We start from the raw sequence: 19,538 nt of genomic DNA, 5'->3' as shown, positions 1-19,538 counted from the left end.
TCTTCCAGCTTCTACAATGGAGGAAAGGCCATGGAGCTAACAAGGAGGAGGGAGAACAGATCAGGAAAGAAAGGGATGTACCACAAAGGAATCTTTCTCAAGTGAAAATGGAAGGGTTTAGTCTTTATAATAATATGATGTAGACAAAATAACCCAAACAAATCCTATGAACAAAACAAAAAAAGACCCCAGAACACAGCAGAAATAAGCCAAGGAGATTTGGGCGTGTAGAGCCACAACATGCTTATAGCCCTCATAAGGTGGGGGAAGTGTTTGCACAGACCTGAGAATCTGTGGATCTTGATATTTTCTAGTCCAGCTCCTTGTGGGATGCAAATGAGTCACTTCATTCTTTTGTACCATAGGCACAAAGGCAGTTCTCCAAGACGCAGACTTTGGAACAGAGGATGAAAATGCATAAAGCCAAGAATCTCATTATGTAAATGCAAACAATGCACCTTTTTATATTTGTTTATATGCCTATGACTTGGCAAAACCAATTCAAATAGTCTGTTAATTAATAGCATTGTTCTTGCCTTGGGAAGATGTAAGGCAGAGGAAATCAATGAGGGATTTTCCTGAAATATGAAAAGTTGTGAAAACAGAAGTTTCAGTCAAGTTTTCTCATAGCAGCTCTTTCTTCAAAAGCTGGGTCCATGAAAATGCCATGAGCATAAGCATGGTTTTTACTTCGTGTTTCAATCAGGTGAGTGAAGATTTTGATAATTTTCTGTATTTTCCTTACAGTGTCTCAACAGCTATTCAGCAATTTCTGACCAAATTGATCTTTTCTTTGTAAACCCGTGGGGCAGGGGAAGGAAAAGAAGGGTAAAAGGATCCTGTAATATCCATCTCCTTGGCTATTAGCTACACCCTCTTTTCAGGAACACTTCTTACCATAAATTTCTAGTCTTAAAAACCATCTTCTTACAATGCTTATTTAACTCTGCAAGCTGAAACAGATGTTCATTCTTAATTTGTACTTCAAAACTGAAAATTAAGAAGAAAAACTACTTAGGCAGCTGCCACATTCTTCCTGTGACAAAAGCCAGACCCAGATGGTGTAGCTTTAGACTAGCCCTCCCCACCGCCCATCACCCTCTTGTTGAGTAAGAAGCTGTTAAGGCGCCTGTACTTTGTGCAATAGACTGTTCTTCTAAGATGCTCTACAAACTGTGGAAAAAGCCAGGTCTTTTCATATCAGCTCTTCGTCACTCAGAATTCATACATGATTACTTAGAAAAGACTAGAACAAGATCTTGACACTGTTTCAAGTGAAAAAATTGCTACTGACATTAATAGTGAAGGATGAGGAAGCAGTATTTGTATTAACAACCTGACAAACACTTTTCCAGAATAAACAGGAATAACATTTTCTTGGATGTCTTATTTAGCCCTGATTTACTGTGGATGTTTTATTCAAAAGTACATTACACACATTATTTGAGTCACAAAGAACAAGGTGAAAATAGTCGATAATGCACTTGTGGCGTGAATGATAAAGTAGATTTTTACATTCAGTGCTCATAAACATTCTGCAGTAGAAACCTTTTCCTGCAGACACATTCTGAATCTGTAGATGTGTTTCTAAATACACATACTTAAAGAAATCTCTCAGGAACCCTTATTGAATGCCTTACTCAGGCACCTTTTCAATGCTGACACACAAACAAGCCATAAGGTTTTGGGGTTTTTTTCTTCTTTTTGTTCATTTTGATGTTGTTAAAAAAAAAAAAAAAAAAAAAAAAAAGAGCATAAATAATCAAAACCCATGCATATTTTGATCTAGACCCAGCTTGCAGATGCGTAGTATTTTATACCTCATCAAGACTACATTTCCAGACCCATGGGAGAGAGTCGTCTGCCCTGATGGTGCTGAGGGATGACCATTCAGAACTACAGTTTTACCTTACAGAATGTATCTACATTCATCACTGACTAAAGCAACTTTTTTTCTTATCCATGGAGACAAGTTAGGATTGGAAAAGGTGTAAGCAACTTTCAAGGAGCAGGTTGGTTGCAGGTTAGAAGCAAGGTGCAAGTTCGATGCAGGCTGCAAGCACGGGTGCCCTACTGTGTCTTTCACATTTTGTGTAACGGGATGTGTCGCTGACATGTAGTCATGATCACTGGAATCAAGCCCTTCATCCTAGCAGTTCATCCATAGTTGAGCAGCGGGTACCTCACATGAAGCAGTCTCCACAAGGACCCTACAGGCTTTCACCCTGGGCTCACTGCTAAAGGAGTACTGATGTTTGTTGTGTGAACGGCACAGTGAAGGCTGCCAGGGAAGTGAGCCCAAACCAACCCAGGGAAGAGCGGCGTGAGCGTGGACAATGTGGCAGACATACAGCACAGGGGCAAATGTACGAAGACACCAGCCTAGCCCTGGTGTGCACGAAGGGCCCCCCCCAACAGCTGCACAGCTGTGCGAGGGGCTGCCAGCAGTGGCAGGCTCCTGGCCACTTCACTTCTGTGGGCTCCTAGCCACCGTTCAACTTGATGTGAAGTTGCTTTTGGCCAGTTTTCTTGTGGTTGCATCCTTGATCTACACCAGTTTATAATAAAACATTTTCTCGGTGGGTCTCCTTATTGCTACCTCTGCAAACACCGTTGTTTCTATACTCCCTAGTGCACTGGTAGTATAGGTCTGAACACTCCCCTGGGTGTGTATAAATAATCATCTTCCTGTTCTAGGAGAGAGATCACTACTCACACCTAACAGCTATTGCTACAGATATACTACAAATCATCCCAACTAATCTGTTTTATAACAATGTCACCACCTAACTTTATTTAGCACAAGTGCTATTTGGACATGGTGATGCTCTGATGCATTGCATGACTTACTTCGATTAAACAGACAGGGCTGTCACTGCAGAGTTCAACCCACACACTCTCTTCCCTCCAGGACTTTCTGTCTTTTTACCCCTCCCACTGACAACAGGTAATAGGTGTTTTTCAGTTTGTCAGTGCTGCTTCTAGATCAGAGACAAGGAAAACTGTATGTATGCCACCAAGGACAATCTTTTAAGACAAAGCTTACCAAGACCTAAGCAGTAACTGTAAAAGATGCCCCTTCCATGTTTTTCTTTTATTTAGAGTTTCCCTGACACAATTGCGTGTCACACTTGGTGTCTCCTAGGATCTAGACTGACTGGAAATTCTTTCATCAGACAAACAAAATAAAAGTGTAGAAATGGCCATGCAATATCAAAAAATGAGAAAGAAACTCATAGGCAAAATTACGCCTCCTGAAAGCTGGTACTTTTGTTTTCCTCCTATTGCCATCTCAATAGCATGACTGAAAAATGGGGAAGTGAATGTCAGAGCTTGCAAGCAGGAGAATTATGCCCCTGTGGCTTGAAACAAAATCCATTTGACTCATTATATCACCTGTGGGAAGGAGGTGGGAGAGAGTATCTGTGCTCTGGCAGCAAGTAACATAATCACCATTTTGAAAACATTACCCAAGACAGCCATGTACTTACTGTTCTGGCCTAGCTAACTTACCTATGTGCACTTCCCCAGACAGTGACTGCATTGGCTTCTTGTCATACATCTTCAGTAAAGTGCACTGGCTTGGACTGAAGCAACTTCACCTTCAGCATAACCTCTACTAGTCCAGACCCTGTCCTACAGCAAGTTAATGTGAATTTTCTGATGTAACCACAGCAGGTGCAGTCAAGTTACTGTCATAGCTTAGCAATGGATGAGAGCTTGACAGCAGAAAGTACAAAAGCAGAAGCAGGTGCTAGGTAAAGGCACATTTTGCAAATAGTTTTCACATCGCTACTGTAGTAGCCTTTCCTGTTATGCAAGTTTAAAGGAAGAGATTCTCCATTTAATGAGGTGTTCCCATGAGTTCTCTCCCAAACCGTTTTTCTGCACATTCTCCACACTCTTCCCACGTTAAAATTATTGCAATTAAAATGCACATTACATACATGCAGAATACTTCTGTTAATTAGTCCCTTCTCATACCTGTACCTACTCATGGTCCAGCCTTAAAGCTTTCTGTAAGCAGAAATGTTTCCAATCACAGCAGAAGGGTATTATCTGAGTTGTTCACCCAGAGGGATTAACTAAATTACTGATGGATAGGTGAAAGAGTACAGGATTATTCACATACAGCTAATCAGTTCAAATTCAAGTCATGTTTGTATTAAATCTGCCATGATGGACTGAGATGAAAGATGCATCTCCTAGTAACTACCATCTTTTGTAGATTTTCACCAAAACTTAATTTCCTCTGTCCAGCTCCAAAATGGAACTATCTCACTGCTTGTGGGATCAGTCCACCAAAACAGGTGTTAATTGGTGTTCTGCTGATAAACAGCTTTTATGTGGGGGTTTTCTTCCTAATAAGTACTTTTCACAGAATGTGAAGGTCAAACAATTTTAAGAATACTCTTACTTAAAACCTCCTCTGTAATTGTTCTGGAAGAGACTGGCTGTTCTGGAAAAACATACTCTTTTCATATACATAACTTTTTCTCTGTAAAGCAACAAACAATTCTGAGTCACAGCAAGCATTGTGTTGTAGAACTATGCAATTTGCAGCATGGCTAGGGGTTAGCAGTTTGGCTTTAACAATGAGGCTTAGTTAAGCACGACTAATTTTATGACATAATTATTGCTAAAGAATCCGCTACCTGGGCAACACATTGCCTTTTCTATGTTTGGTGTGACTGGAACATTTGGAAAAGCTCTAACAGCTTCAAAGTTAAGAGCTTTAAAAGTTTAATAAAGCTTTTGATTTTTGAAGTTGTGACAATACTTCCATATTGTTACTTAGGGCATTTTTGGAAATCTGTGCTATGCTACAAACTTGTATCTTTAATTAGTGTAAGCTTTGTATTTTTATTCTAGTGGCTATTACTCTCAGATTGTACATTGCACCTCTTAAATCAGTGGCTCCCTGTATTTAGGGTAATTTTAATTTGGAGAGTTTCTAGCTTTTTCAGTGCACAGGTGACAGAGGGGAGCAAGGTAAATTCTTCCTTGAATAGGTACTTCTTCCTAATGTAACTTGAAATGTAAAAAAATCTAGTTTTATTTAGGGTTTTCTTAGATGCAAATCAAATTTTGGAAAGCTAGTAAATTATAAAAACGGACTTGCCCTCTCCCTTCCTGCCACCCTGGCAACTGCCAAAGCTGTTCTTTTGATGAATCTTCAAAATAGCTGTTTTTAAGTGCCATGTTATAGGGCTGGGGAAGAGGTTTGGGGGGCGTTTTTAGGTTGCGTTTTGTTTTAAAGGGAAATAAAACCTGATTTAGGAAAAAATACTTTATTTTTCCAAAACATGTTTAGACAGATTGCAACAAGAACAAAGTACAGTACAAAAATGACTCACACAGCTGGCAATAGTAAATACTCCACTAATCAAATACCTAACTTTTGTCAACGTTTTTTTGGGTCCAATATACATTTTTCATATTACAGAGGTAATGCCCACTTTACAGTGGCATCAGATAAAGATTGTAAGACCATTATAACACAGTCACTAGTATTTGCTCTATAAATATTCCAGCTTTTGACATGGTTTTATTTTACTCCAGACACACTGAGTGTAATCTGAAGTCAAGCCAATTTCTTTCCTTGTGTCAGGAGTTCAGCATTAACTTCAGCAGGTTTGTCGAAAATCTACCAAAAGCCTTTATTAAAGAAATACTTATATCCCAGTAGAAAGGTTTTGCGCCTGCCAACCCAAGTGGTGCCCATACACCATTATCCCCTTTCAAAAGGGAGCAGCTGCACAAAATGTGAGGACACAACTGAATATTTTTTTTCTCCTTCAAAGCCTACAGCTTTTTTTGCTACCTTTCACAACTGATTGTGAACTGCAGTGTGTGGCATGCCAAACCAACCTAAAGAGAATATATGCAATAAATCAAAAACTGTCAAGGAGGTTTCTCCTCCCATGCCCTTCTTCACAGAGGAGGCTAAAACACATCGGTGTAGGCTGTGATCTCTTCTGTAGTATTCTAACATTAAGGAAAATTAAAAGACAGATTTTTTTTTTCTTCCTGTGAACCTGTAATTTAGTAGATGTAAGCAGAAGTGAAGCATTTGACAAATTCTATACACGTACAATGTATAAACAAAAAAATGTCACACCTTTACTTTTATTTCCATGCCAATATTGTCTCTACAATTACCTCAAGAATGTAATGTTTCTGTTGTGATCATCTGTTTTTGCACTGCAAAGCTCGTTTTGGTCAATCTTGTTTTCCATCTCTATCTAAACCTTTCAGAAAAAGCTAAGAGTGAAGTCTGTAGATACACAAAACTAGAGCACCAACTGCATTAAGGCTTGAGGGCACAGGGACATAAGAGGCACCTGTGTCCCAAGCAGTGGAGTACAGTGCAAAGACTCCCAAGCCAGCTGAGACTCCAGCCATGCAGCACAGAATACTGGCACTGTATTTATAAACAGCACAGGTCTAAATAGCCTGAAGTCAGCTCTACTGTTTACATGCAGCAAGTCTGGGTACCTCTGCACTGGCATCGTCACTGGTTTCCCTGTGCCAGAATAAGCACAGGGAAGGGCAGGTTTTATCAGATCTTTGCAGCATTTTCTGTCACACGTTTCATGAAGTCCGCAGATTTTTCTTATCTTATAGTTTTGCTAAGGTTTGAAAATCCAATGCCAACACAGGTCATTAAGACTTTCTCCCCGCCCATGTGCTCTTCCTCAGGGGTCTTTGTTTCAATTTTAAACATGATGTGGAAGAAGCTTCTCAGGTGTCGCAGAAACTCAATTCTGGAGGAGAGAAAACAACATAGTTTAAGAAACAAAACAGAAAACCCACAAGCAGTATGTACTAATGCTCATTCCAGCTATGAGCACAGTGAATAGAACATGAAAACATTGCTTCCTACAGAGAAGCAAGCCTACAGGCTCCGAACATTGTTCTCACTTGTGTTCTAGAAGTGGCTAGTGACCCCTACTGAAACAACTGCGCTCTCTGTACTATCGCAGAGAAGGAATGCCGGGTAACATAGCAAGATAAAACAGTGCGGTTGAAGAAGAAAGAAAGGAGAGAGATGTAGACAGGCAAGGTCACTTACTCATGATGCTAACTCTCCAGCAGGGCCATATGAAGCCCATACCAACCTGTGGTACTTCTTCCCCCCTCCCAACGTTTAAAGCAGAAATAAAAGATAAACAGGGATAGCCAAAAGGTTGGCCTTGGGTGCATACTTTAAGCAGAGAGACACTGGATCCTAAAGCATATGTTTGGTTTGTGTTACTAACTTGTCCACGTCTTAAATGTTTTGTTAGAATCACATTCAGACTCAGAATCCTTTGTGTTTTCTCTCTTCATTTTCAGAAAAAAAAAAAAAAAGAAAAAACAAACAGTAATTTTCCTTTCATCATTTTAGAATGAGAGGCACGAAGAGACTAAACTGACACAGTGCTCCTAAACACACACTGACTGGAGGGTGAGTGACAGGAAAAACTACTGAAAAGTATAAAAAAAAGAACAAAAACAACCAAGAAAACATTCCTACTGGCTTCTCCAAAGCAGGGGACAAGCAATTACACCAAAAGGCTACAAATATAAAATTGGTAACTGCTCCTGGTCTCTTCCAGTCATGGCCACAAGCAAGTCTGCAGTCTTGAACTAAGGTTTAATCTCCTGCAGCACTTGGTATGTATCCTTCTTAGGTTAAGTTTAACCTTTAAAGAAAGGGAATGTACACATCCAGTCCACACATTTGTTTGGCTAGCAGTCTGGAAAAAACTTCTGCTCTGCATGCTGAGAGCATAATTGCAAGCTGATCACACTTACATCATTACACCAAATCAAGAGAAAGTACCCACAAAATGGGAAGCAGGAGACCAAGAAGAAAGGACTGTCCCCACTGCAACATGACAAGGCCCCTGAAAGCCTCCTGGCAGCTCCTATTCACTTAAATTGTGAATACTTTACTTTATCCACTTCAGTTGGGCTGCTTGGGTACATCCGCGGGGAGAGAAGGGAAACAGCAGGAAGCCAGACAAAGAGAGGCTGCCATTACCTACACTGGTCTGTGCTTAGCAAGATCTGAGAGGTATCTCTGGGGCAGTCAGCTGAATACTTCTGCGGGGTGAATGTGGGCACATGGCTCCCCATGCTATGTACACTGTCCTACCTCACCTTCCTGGGCTGGGAAATGGCCTCAACACAAGCACCACCTCTCTCATCTCTCAGGTGGATAAACAGCTGAAAGAAAGAACTGGAAAGCTCCTTTTCTTCCATGCCTCCCCAACTGGATGGGGTTCCTGGTTACTGCTATTATAGGCAAATGGGCACATGCTGGCACAAATGCTTCAGTAAAGCTGACAGGCAACAAGCTCTGTACCAGCCTACTCCTTAGCTGGGTCCTTTCCCAGAGCTCTGGCAGTGTGACAAGAAAGCAGCCAAGCCCAAAACAGCCAGAGCGGCATGCTGAACTGCAAGGAGGACACAGAATAAACTGTACATATGCCAGAGGCAGTGTGGAGCCGGTGTCTCTGGGAGGAATCCTAAAATCTGATCAGCAAATTTTGCAACATGTTAGCGTCCATACCCCTCTCTGCACATGTGGACTACTGTGATTCTCTACCTCTTCTCCCTTTTGAAAAAGGGCTGAGTGAGAAAAAGCAAGAAGGCTTTGCCACAGCCCCCAGGTACACAGGAGAGGCTTGCTGGAGTGGGATGGATGGGGAGGCTGCCTGGGGGTGGCGGGGGAGAATTTGTGAGCAGCAAGAGGCCAGCTCTGTCTTGCAGCAGTAGAAGCACAAGTGGTAAGAGCCCTAGATATAGCAGAAAAAGAGGGGGGAAAGGCAGGAGTAGGTGACAGAAGCGCAGCAGAAAGCAGGTTTGTAGTAGCTTGAGGCTGATGTGGGTGGTGTGTGGGTAGGTCTGCACCTCAGGTAATAGTGGAGGCTGCACCAAACATATACGTATAGACTGAGGTAGGGGGCAAGAGGTATAGAGGAGTTTTATTTTGCTGGAAATTTATACTGTGTGTTTAGGCAAGAACAAGGCAGAGCTGAACACTTGTCCTGAGGCCCAGGGACAGCACATGAGTCACGCTGGAGGTTTTCCTCAGTGCCAGCTGCTTTCAAATAAAAACCCATTGTACTACCAAAAAAAAAAAAAAAAAAAGGCATAAAAAGTCTACTTATCTAGGTGCTATCTTTTCCCAGAAGCCTGCTAAGCAACACTAGGAGATACACGACCACTTCACACATCTTAGCTCGCTGTCAGGGCAAAGCGACTAACTCGCAGATCAGCGTGAGAGAAGACATGTGCCCCAGTGCCACCTTCGCGGTTGGAGCACCCCGAGAGCAGGGCAGGGCAGGGCAGGGCAGGGCAGGGCAGGGCAGGGCAGGGCAGGGCAGGGCAGCGCCGGCGGCCCCTGTCCCGCTCCCCGGGCCGCGTCGGGGCCTTCCCCCCCGCCCGCCGCCCGCCGCCCGCCCGGGGAGGAGCGGGGGCAGCCGGGCCCGGCCCGCCGCGGGCCGCCAGGGGGCGCGGCGGGCGGCGCGGCGCCGGCCGGGGGCAGGCCTGGCGCGGCTCCGGCGGGACGGGCCCGCCCGGCCCCGGGCTGGGCTCGGGCAACAACCGAAAGCGGGGGCCCAGGCGCCCTGCCCCAGGCAGCCCCGTCCCCTCCGCTTGAAGCCCCGAGGCCTTTGCTCTCCTTCACGCACCGCCGGCTCGGCCAGCGCACCGGCGTGCAGACGAGCCTGTCCCACAAGATTCTTCCTCTCTGCCAGGTGGCAAGGCAGCCAGCACCCTGCATTCGATTCAAAGCTCAGCTTGACAGAGAGGCACTTACTTCTGTGAAACGTGGAGAGTAAAGACAATAGATAATCCAGATGGCCGCAGGCCAAATGGTCTTTTTGGGACTTGTGTCTCCAGTGCCACTCAGGACAGCCCTGCTGGTGGTGCTGCCCGCCTCTCCCACCCTTAGCTTGGCCAAATGATGTCTCCAGTGGAAATACACAAACTAGGGAGACATTTCCTCATTCTGATGGACGTATTCCAAAACACCACTGTGTCCCCACACAGTGCTCTCATCCCCAGGCGAACTGACATGTTCATGCTACATCATGCTAGACAGAGAAGCCAATTTAGTGTAATGTGGCTTATAAATAGCTTTGGATTCTGCAGGGTGAGAGTGTTAAATGCAGAGATGTCACAGTCCCAAGACACAAAAGAAGGGATAGTGAAGTGGAGCACGACAGTACTACAATTTACTTCAAAAGCCTGTGCATCCAACATGTTGCTTGGGAGCCAAGTTTCCCAGTCCTTTATGAGCTGCCTTAGTGAGGGCATGGGGGTGCTGCAGACAGAGCTGCGTGATCCCTGAATAGATCCTCACAGGACTGATGAGTCACAGATTCTCACAGAATCACAGATTTTATGATCTACTGTGACACATGCTGCTTCAGGATGTATGCTCCTGACTCTCATCTCTGCCATACACTCGTAACTTGGAAGAAGTGACAACCCACCCATCTGAAATCAGCATGCTTACAAAATAAACTAGTGCACTTGTGCAATTTTCACAGCAAAAGACTGGACAATGACAATGATTGGTTTGTTTCACATGCTTAACTGTGCACTTCAAACACTGGTATCTACTCTTTGTAAGCCTTTCACATGGATACTTACTCCACAGGGGATTGCTTTACCCCTGTGCCATGGGAGGCTTCCCTGTCTTCCCCTCCAAATATGATGAATGATGTTTCCAAAGATATCAGGGCTGAGAATAGCAGTTAGGCAATTTCTAGCTCTCATGTGATGGCACCACCATTCTTCAGTTATCACAGTACTGTACCTTTCACGTATACAGCACCGGTACCATGATAACCGAAAAAGGACAGTTCATAAGTCTTATTATTTGATGCCATTATCAGATAAACAACCCTCCCTCTGTTTCATTGAAGGAAAACTGATCAGTCTCTAGGAATAACTGATCTGGTCAATCATTTGATAAAATAAATGAAATTTTTGATACTGGATGCCCTTCTCCTAAGCTGTGTATTGCAACTATCAATGTAAGAAATTCAGTAATTTTCTATCCTCTTTACCACTACCAGCCACAGACAAAGCTTTAGTAAAAACTAAGGCTGAAGAACTAGATAGAAGTCCACTACCTGATGGGGCCAAAGCTTTGGGGTTGCACATAGCTCCATGAAGCTCTTCAGCTGTTTCTTATGGACAATCACAGTTTTAGCGTCTGACTAGCCATTTGAAACATGCCACTTAATGCCACAGCAGCAGGGATCACTAGGAAAATACGGTAGCATATGCTTGTCAACAAAAAGCAAACTGATGTACACATAATTCAAGACCAAGAACCAACAGAAAACCCCATCTCTGCAGTTCTCAGAACCAGGAATAATATAGAACAGTAAGGGAATCATCTTCTAATGTGTAGAAATAAACACCGGGTAACTTACACCACCTGTCTTATCTGAAGATGGGTACAAGTTCTTCTACTCCTAGCCACAAGCAAAGTCATCCATTTACAAAATTTAGCTCTGCAATAAAACTAGCAAATTAAACAAGACTTGGTAATTAAATTGAACAAAACAACTTACGTGTACGGAGACAGGGGTCCTAACAGGACTTTGGAAACATCCCGCTGTCCAAGGGTCATGAGGAGCAGAGCAAGGCTCTGATTTGTTGAATCTACACAGCCTCCCTGCAAACCAAAATGTTTTAATAATTAAACTCTGTACAAAACAGAAATTGGGATGGGAGGAGAGTAATGAACAAGAAAGGTACACTTAAAAGGCTGAGCTACTGCTCCAAATTTTCAAGGGCCAAAAAGATAAAAATCTAGATTTTGTAACAATGACAAATTAATTTCACATGGCAGGCTGGGAAAGGAACAGAACTAAACCAAAACCCAGTAACAAGGTCACATTAAAGATCCTTCCCACCTCTCCCACCCTGTTTTCTTCTAACATTACATAAGGTAAGCATGGAAGAATTTCTTTGCAGTAAATTGAAAATAGTTATTAATTATAGTACATGTGCATTCGAAGATACCATGAATTGCAGCTCTTTATGATAACTATGAAGTTACATTTGGACAAAAAGTTCAGTGCTGGCAGGTGCAAAAGAGCAAGTTAAAAGTTATTTCATGCACATCCATCTAACCCCTTGCTGCTAACTTTTGTGGTTTTATATTTGTAAAACATTTTCTTCCCCAGATTTAAAATAGGAAGAATTTTTTTTTTCATTGCTAGGTGAAAGAGCCATGCATAAAAAATAGTCTTGTATGTGGAAGGTGTTAACTATGATGCATATGTAAATTATAACTGGAAGGCTTTCTCTGTTTACAAAGCTTGAACACAAATTAAAAGGTATACTTTCAGTCAAGACTGCCGTAGAGAAAATTTACAAACTATTACTACGCAAACACAATGAAAATAGAAAAAAATACCTGGCATAACATTGTTTTGGACTGTCCTCATATTCATTCTGATCCACAGCCACATGAAATCTGTGTAGTTTCCTGGTGGATTAGGCCTAACACTAAGCTTTCTGAATAGGCTCTATACAGAGAGCAGAAGTAAAAACCCATCCTTTTAAACCCAAATTCTCTCATGAGGTAAACTGACAGTTACCTTTGTGGGAAAGGAGTAACCTATCATCATTTTAAGAGACAAGACCATCCAAAAAGGCAAGGAAAGGACAAAATAAATTTTGGACCACGTTAAGAAAACACAATGATGTGACCGTTTCAGCACATATACTCAATGAGAGGGCAGAAAGAAGGACCTTTCCAAGGAGAGTTACTGAAAGTTTAATTTTCAAGACGGCCTTGCTTCAATGCGACAAGTCTCAGCTTCATTCTTCTGAAAAAAGCCTCCGTGCTTCATGCAACAAATGATACACCACAACAAAGGAAACATCTTCATTACATTCACTACCATGACCTAACCCCTAGCAATATGCTCCTACAGCAGCCCTTGGCCCTTTTAATTTTGTGAACCTGCCATACCAAAGTGAAGTTCATGCACTCAAGCTAATGTCCTTTGTGGGACTGATAAAAATTGTGCTTTATATCTTGAGTGAACAGGGTACCTGCAGAATTTGCTGGTGCAATCTAGAGCCACAGCTCTCACCAGCTGTATTTGCCAATCTGAAACATGTACAAGTAGCAGATGGGAGTTTGGTAAGGAGTATTCCTGTCGACACAGGACTTTCTGTATTTGTAGTTCAGTTAATAATTCAAAATGCTCTTTGTCACTTGGATGAAAACTTTACATTTTCTGAGCTTGTTTTTGTTTTTATAAAGCTGGAAACATTATAAAACATCTATTTTTATGACCACATTTATACAAAAGCTTCAATCAGCATGGAGACAACCACATCCTAAACAATACAGCAAAACATGATGCATCCATCACGCCCTAGCTGCTTACATAAGCTCTCTTGCTGCAGTGAGTCAGTCACCCCCACTATTGTTGAGCACTAGAAATGTGCCGTTATGCCCATTCCCACATAGGCAGTTGCCAGACAGAGAAATTAAGTGATTTACTTGTAATCTAACGATGACAGAACAATAACTTGTGCCAAATGAAGGACATGCTGCTCCCAAGGAGGCCAACTTTTTCTCTCAATCCACCTGCCATTTACTCAAGAGCCCAAAATCAAAAATAACCCTCCCAAGAGAAATGGGATGGGCAATGCCAGAGCCAAATTACTGACAATTGTTCCAAAATAGCTGGCACGTGTTACCACCCTAGGATGCGGCTTCTAGTGCATATTAATTCAGTTTATGGCAGTCGCTCCATTACTGTTTCCATTGACAACAGAGCCAGATCCAGACAGATGTGACAATTAGAGACAAGGATCACTTAAAGCCCTGTCCATTCTGAAATGTTGTTATACAAATACCACAGCTGACATGCATATACAAACATCACAACTCCAGGTATTGGACAACAGTGTTTTGAAGAGGATTATTCTTCTGAGCTTGACCTCTGCTTTGATTTAGTCTTGACTATATTTCGGTGTAGACAATTTCCTCCCGTATTTGTGTGGTGCTGTCACAAACCATTCGTAAAAAAAAGGGAACTGTTTGTAAAGAGGATGTCTCAGACAACTCAAGTGGGACGCCCTGTGGGGAGGGGAGAAGCAGGGCAAGCTCTGCAGAGGTGGGGCAGTGTGACATTTATCTCTCTTTCTCTCACTTCTGTTGCTGCTCAGAGACAGAACTTGTCCAGCTGCGCCAGGGCAAGCCAAAAAAATTAGAACTTTCTGGAAAAACCTATTGCACAGGTGTAAAAAGGACTACATAAAGATGACACTCCCACCTGTGTTTTTGTCGACACACTACCTACAGACTGAGCTTGCTACTCTGAAACACCGTGGGATCCAAGAGTGGTGAGATTCCCCTCTTCTATCCCCTCCTTTTCTGTTTCCTTTCTGCCCTCTCTCTGTTTTTTCTTGCATACATTCAGGTATATAGGTTTTGTGTGAATTGTGACTGGTTGTTATGAAAATAGACTCATTGCCCAAGTGCCTTCATTCATTGGTCGAAGGTTATTAGTTGATTGTTGCCAAACTGTCCCCATTCACCCACTAAAACTGTCAGTTAATAAAATTATCAGCTAAATTGTTCCTCTGAGCTGTCATCCTGACTCGACCCACCCTGCAGCTCTGCAGAGCAGAGACCAGATTGTCCCTGAGTACCCAGGCTCTTGAGAAATTCAAAAGATTCATCCCCTATATAACCCACCATGTGGGACGAGACAGGTGCATACTTGCGTGCCTCAATAATTTGTTACATGAAGTGCAGAGAGGTGGGTTCTTTTTGTTTAGCTATTGCATTCTCCCCTATTTTTCATCATCACACAAGTGATACAAACACCCAATCCTTTCCCAGTTCTTTCAGACCTTTCCATTCTGCCAATCACCTGCTATATAAAGCTCCCATAACCAATGGCTTTCAAAGGAAAGAGGAAAATCCTTATTGGCCTTCTACAATTAAGCTTAGGTAAGAGCTGCATATGGATTTGTAAAGACAATTCTAGCCTGTCACTCCATGCCTGTTCTTTCGAGACCACTAATTAGCAATATGCCACTTACTATTAGTCAATTAGCTTCAATATCTTTCCATGAACAAATATACATTTAAAAAGCTCCACTAATTCCAAGAATCTTACAACTTGTTTCATTTATTTTTGAAAGTTTAGTAAGAAGGACCATTTAGCACTTAACATAGTAAGACTCAAAGTAAGCTGGCACTTTAAGAGCTGTTCCTGGGCCCCTTTAAACAGTAGTGAACCCCAGCAGATTTAGACAATGAAAACCTTTCTACAAAGAATTATCACCTCCAGTGCTCCCAGGATGCCATTTTCTGGTCCTGGCTCCTGCAGCACAGTACCTAGAGGCAAAGTCACAGGTGGAGAAACAACCTCATAAAGAGAGGATCTAAACACAGGGAGACAACTTCTTCCTTGAGGCCAGTATTCAGTGAGTAGCTGGTGTAAAGGGAGTGGGATTTAAAGAGTACCTATTCAGAGCCTATTCTTGCTCCATGCACAGGTTTCCCAAATTTTCACCATTTCACTAGACATCTTATCCAGGTAAAGAAACTAAAAAAAAAATAGTAACTTTAAACTAAACAAATGTTGCATGCTTTGCAACATGTTTTTATATCCTCTCTGGGGTCAACACTAGATCAAACTGACCTAAGTTCAACCAAAAAAAAAAAAATCAATAAGACAGACCATCTTTCCAAATTCCTAGTTAGTGCTGTGTGAGCATGCGTGTCATACATAAGTTCAAGTGTGCATTCTGAAAACTACAGAACAAAACCCACCATATTGCCTATGACAGAAGGAGTGGGGAATTCATGAACAGTGAATATGGACTGAGTACTGCAGTGGTTAAGCAGCCCAATAGCAAAAAATGCTAATAAACAAGAATTTTTCCACCATGAGCTCCTGCAGTGGAGGACCACAACTGGTCTGTACACTGCTCAGCACTCGTCAGTCACTCTTGGACTGAAGCGGCCCATAGATAAAAGATCCTTCCAGGAGTGCCAGTGGTACCATAGCAGACACAGCTAACAGCCTCACTCACACAGAATCTGATCTTCAAACACTTCATGGCCTACCACGTTGTCATTCAAAGACTTGCCTGATTTTGTTTCTTCCTCAAACACTTTTTTTTCTGTTGTCCCAAGACCCTCACTGCGCCGGTGCTTTGCAGAATTTGACTTACCACATTCAAGTGGCTGCAGTACACTAAAGCAGGAAACTACGTGGTTCAGGCCTTTTGAGCCGTCTTCATTTTGGAAGTTCTCTGATATCTGACTCTCAAGAACGTATAATAACTGGACAAATCCCCTCACCAGTTTAAATCTGCCAAGAGCCGGATGGTTTTCAAAGAAAAAAAAACCCAAACTATTGCTGCTGATAAAAGTACGTGGAAATTGGATTTTGATGTCTCCAATCATCTGACTACCTGAAGATGTTTTGATGTTTTCCAAGAGGCTGCACAAAGCAACAAATGCACCAAATTTTAGGTGTGGGGTTTTTGTGTGTTTTTTTTTTTTGTTGTTGTTGTTGTTGTTTTGTTGTTGTTTTGTTTTTTTGGGGGGGGGGAGGGGTCGGGGGGTGGGTTTTGGTTGTTGGTTTTTTTTTGGTTTTTTTTGTTTTTTTTGAGAGGGGGGAAGGAGGAAGCTGAATGATTTTACAATTCACTCCTCAAATAAAAATAGCTACCTGTCACTACATAATTGTAGAAACAGACAGATGTTTCACTCACTAGTTGTGACTGCATTCTCCATGCATGCTGGACTTTCAAATGCAAGGGATCTGGACTATACCCAGAAAGAATATTTGTTTGTGGCGTTTCTATGAGATAAGAACCCTGAGCTAGAAAAGGAAAGTCCTCTAGCAACACAGTGCATATACTGAATAAACAAAGACAAAATATCAGTGGAACACTGGAACAAGTAGGCAAGTTGGTAATTCTGACAGATGAAGGGTTTGCAGCAGGAAAGGAAAAGATAACATGGGCACAGATGAATAATCTGCTAAAGGCATGGATGTGATTTATGAGGTTAAGGGGTATTTTTATAATTGACTACATTATCTAATACAGACCCTCATTAATGGCATTTTGAATACTTTGCAAAGTCCAATCAGGTTATTCTATTTCAGAGCAATTACTTTTTTTAAAACAGTGAGTACAATGTGTAAATGACTGCCTCTTAAAGGCCACATGTTTTGTCAATACTGACAGCTACTTCTTTTAATGTTTGTGAAGATACACAACAAAAGCAGGTAGGTTCTTTATTAAATCAGAAACTCACTATGATGCTAACTGCCAAATTATTTGTTAGACTGAAAGCTGCTCATCCACAGTCTTACCATAAATTAAAAACATTATAATACCAAAAAAAAAAGTTCCTAAGCAAACACTGTCCTAGCTCTTTTCCAACAAACCATTCACCCAATTCCTCATACAACCAACAGATCTTTGCACGTTTGACTTTCTTATCATCACCATAAAGCAGACAGCACTGAGGCTAGCTGTCTTACTTTTTTCCCTCCTTCCTCTTCCTATGTTCTCCCACCCATAATGCCCCATTTCAACCACTAGCTTAAGAGCATTGACACTATTATCCCTCCAATTTATTAAAAAAAAGTAACAGCCCACATGAAGCCAACTGAATTCTGCTGTAGACAGAAAGCAAAAGAAACGTGTGCCGCTACTATGATTCATAGTAACATCTGGACATAGGAAACAACTGTGTAATGAATTACTGGGCCATGTTAATGGAACCACTCAAAAAATCACTCCTTACCTGGATGAAGACGACACTGGCAGCATCAGACCATTTCTCTGTTTGGATCTGAGCCTGCAGAAGGGTACCCCCAAACCATCACTTCCTTTACCAATATGTCATCACCTTCTTACCCTACAGCTATGCACACGAAACATATTGGCCACTTACCCTGTAGACCTCCTCAAGCAACAGCTTAGCACAATTCTGGCCAAGTTCCTCAGGAAGCACGGCTGCTCCCTGGCCCTGAGGGTTTGAAGCTAGCTCAGCACTGAGAATAGTGCCATCGATGGTTTCTGCAGTAAGGCACATGCCAAAACCTGGTGATCTGAAAGAAAGGGGAAAAAGTGCGTTTAATTTAAGGACAAAATCGAGTAATGAGCCAAGAACTACCCCCAGCCAACCTCCTCCTCAAGACACAAACGGCTCCTCTCATAGGACAATACTGGGAATCTGGACTTACTAACAAATTTCCTGTTCTACACATTCGATTCACCCTGGAAAAAAGGATTAACAAGAGTATTTAACAGTTAAACCCAGTACCACTTGTCCCAAAACCCACTGTGCTGGCTATTCCTGGGACAAACTTTGAAAAGGAAAAAAGGAAAGAAAATAAAACCAAAACATCCAAACCTCAAAAATAACTTCTATTAAAAAAAAAAAAATGTATCTTTCATATTTATTTAATACATGTTTGAGGAACATTTCAAAGGCATCTGGAGTTTCTTCTCTGTGGCGTTCAAAAACAAAACTAACTTTCTTTAGGGATCAAGCTCTTTCCCTGGAAGCTTCAATATCTAGCAATATTAGACCATAGCCATGGCACCAAACAGAATAAAAAAAAGTTTGATCCACATTACTTGTATTTCCAATCGCTTCTTTTCACTTTCAGTGCAATACCACCCAAATCATTACAACTGTGTAAGAATCTTTCTTCAAATCATTTGTTCAGAAAACAAAAAAAAAAAACTATTTTCCTTAGAGCTTGTGATCCTATAAAATGTTATTGTGAGAGTTAAGAAACACTTTTGCTACAAAAAAGTCACAGATGGCTATGTACAGCTTGCTGAGAAATCAGAAAGTTAAGTAAGGAAAAAAAAAGTCACAAGATCCTCTTCTTTATAGGCTCTGGAAAAGCACCAATAACACGCAATTCAAAATAAGGTTAACTTAATTTTACTCCACATACATGATTTCCCACAGTTCTGGACTCCTGTTGCCTCCACCACCCAAACTTTTTAATTAAAATAGTCCCACTGACCCAAAGCTGTAAGGAATATCACCAAGATCAACAAACCACAAAAAGAAACCCCAAACACCAATACACACAAACTTTTCCAGTGCCAGAAAAACAACAGTTCCTCCAGAGGCATTTCAGTAGTGTGGTAACAAAAAGATATCAGTGGTTCCCACCCATATTTAACTGCCTGCACTTGCTGGGCAACGCAGAAGGTACGTTAAAGACGTTTATTTTCTCCTTTCCTTCCTCTGAAAGAGACAGGGAGATCTAGACCACAACAAGAACACCATCAAAGGTGTTACATGTTTGACAAGAATCCTTTAATAACTATGCCCCCCTGGCAGATTTTGTCAAGTGTTCAGGAGTATGTGTCAATCTGCCTCAATAAAAATTAAAATCATCCAGTGTCTCATGCATATGCAGACAGTATTAGGAAGCATCTGCACAGACAAACTTTTTGCTGCAAATGCTCAAAACAGAACTGGTAAATTTTTGTTTAGA

The 19,538-nt window shown here is 41.8% G+C and overlaps 1 protein-coding gene across 1 annotated transcript in view; it reads right to left on the bottom strand.

Moving 5' to 3' along the window:
* Positions 1-5,275: 5,275 nt before the first annotated feature.
* The window catches only part of RCL1 (RNA terminal phosphate cyclase like 1), a 30,457-nt gene continuing 16,194 nt past the window's right edge, over positions 5,276-19,538 (bottom strand). The window contains exons 7-9 of the mRNA XM_042804878.1: positions 17,969-18,125; positions 11,583-11,686; positions 5,276-6,767 (exon numbers count right to left, since the gene is read on the bottom strand). Coding sequence (XP_042660812.1) covers positions 6,617-6,767; positions 11,583-11,686; positions 17,969-18,125 — 412 coding nt within the window. The 3' untranslated portion in view covers positions 5,276-6,616. The remainder of the gene's footprint in view (positions 6,768-11,582; positions 11,687-17,968; positions 18,126-19,538) is intronic.

This window comes from Tyto alba, unplaced genomic scaffold, assembly GCF_018691265.1.
Source record: "Tyto alba isolate M040663 unplaced genomic scaffold, T.alba_DEE_v4.0 Super-Scaffold_42, whole genome shotgun sequence".
Taxonomy (NCBI): domain Eukaryota; kingdom Metazoa; phylum Chordata; class Aves; order Strigiformes; family Tytonidae; genus Tyto; species Tyto alba.
Note: the sequence above shows the minus strand (reverse complement) of the source record. Positions and strands in the feature narration are given on the sequence as shown.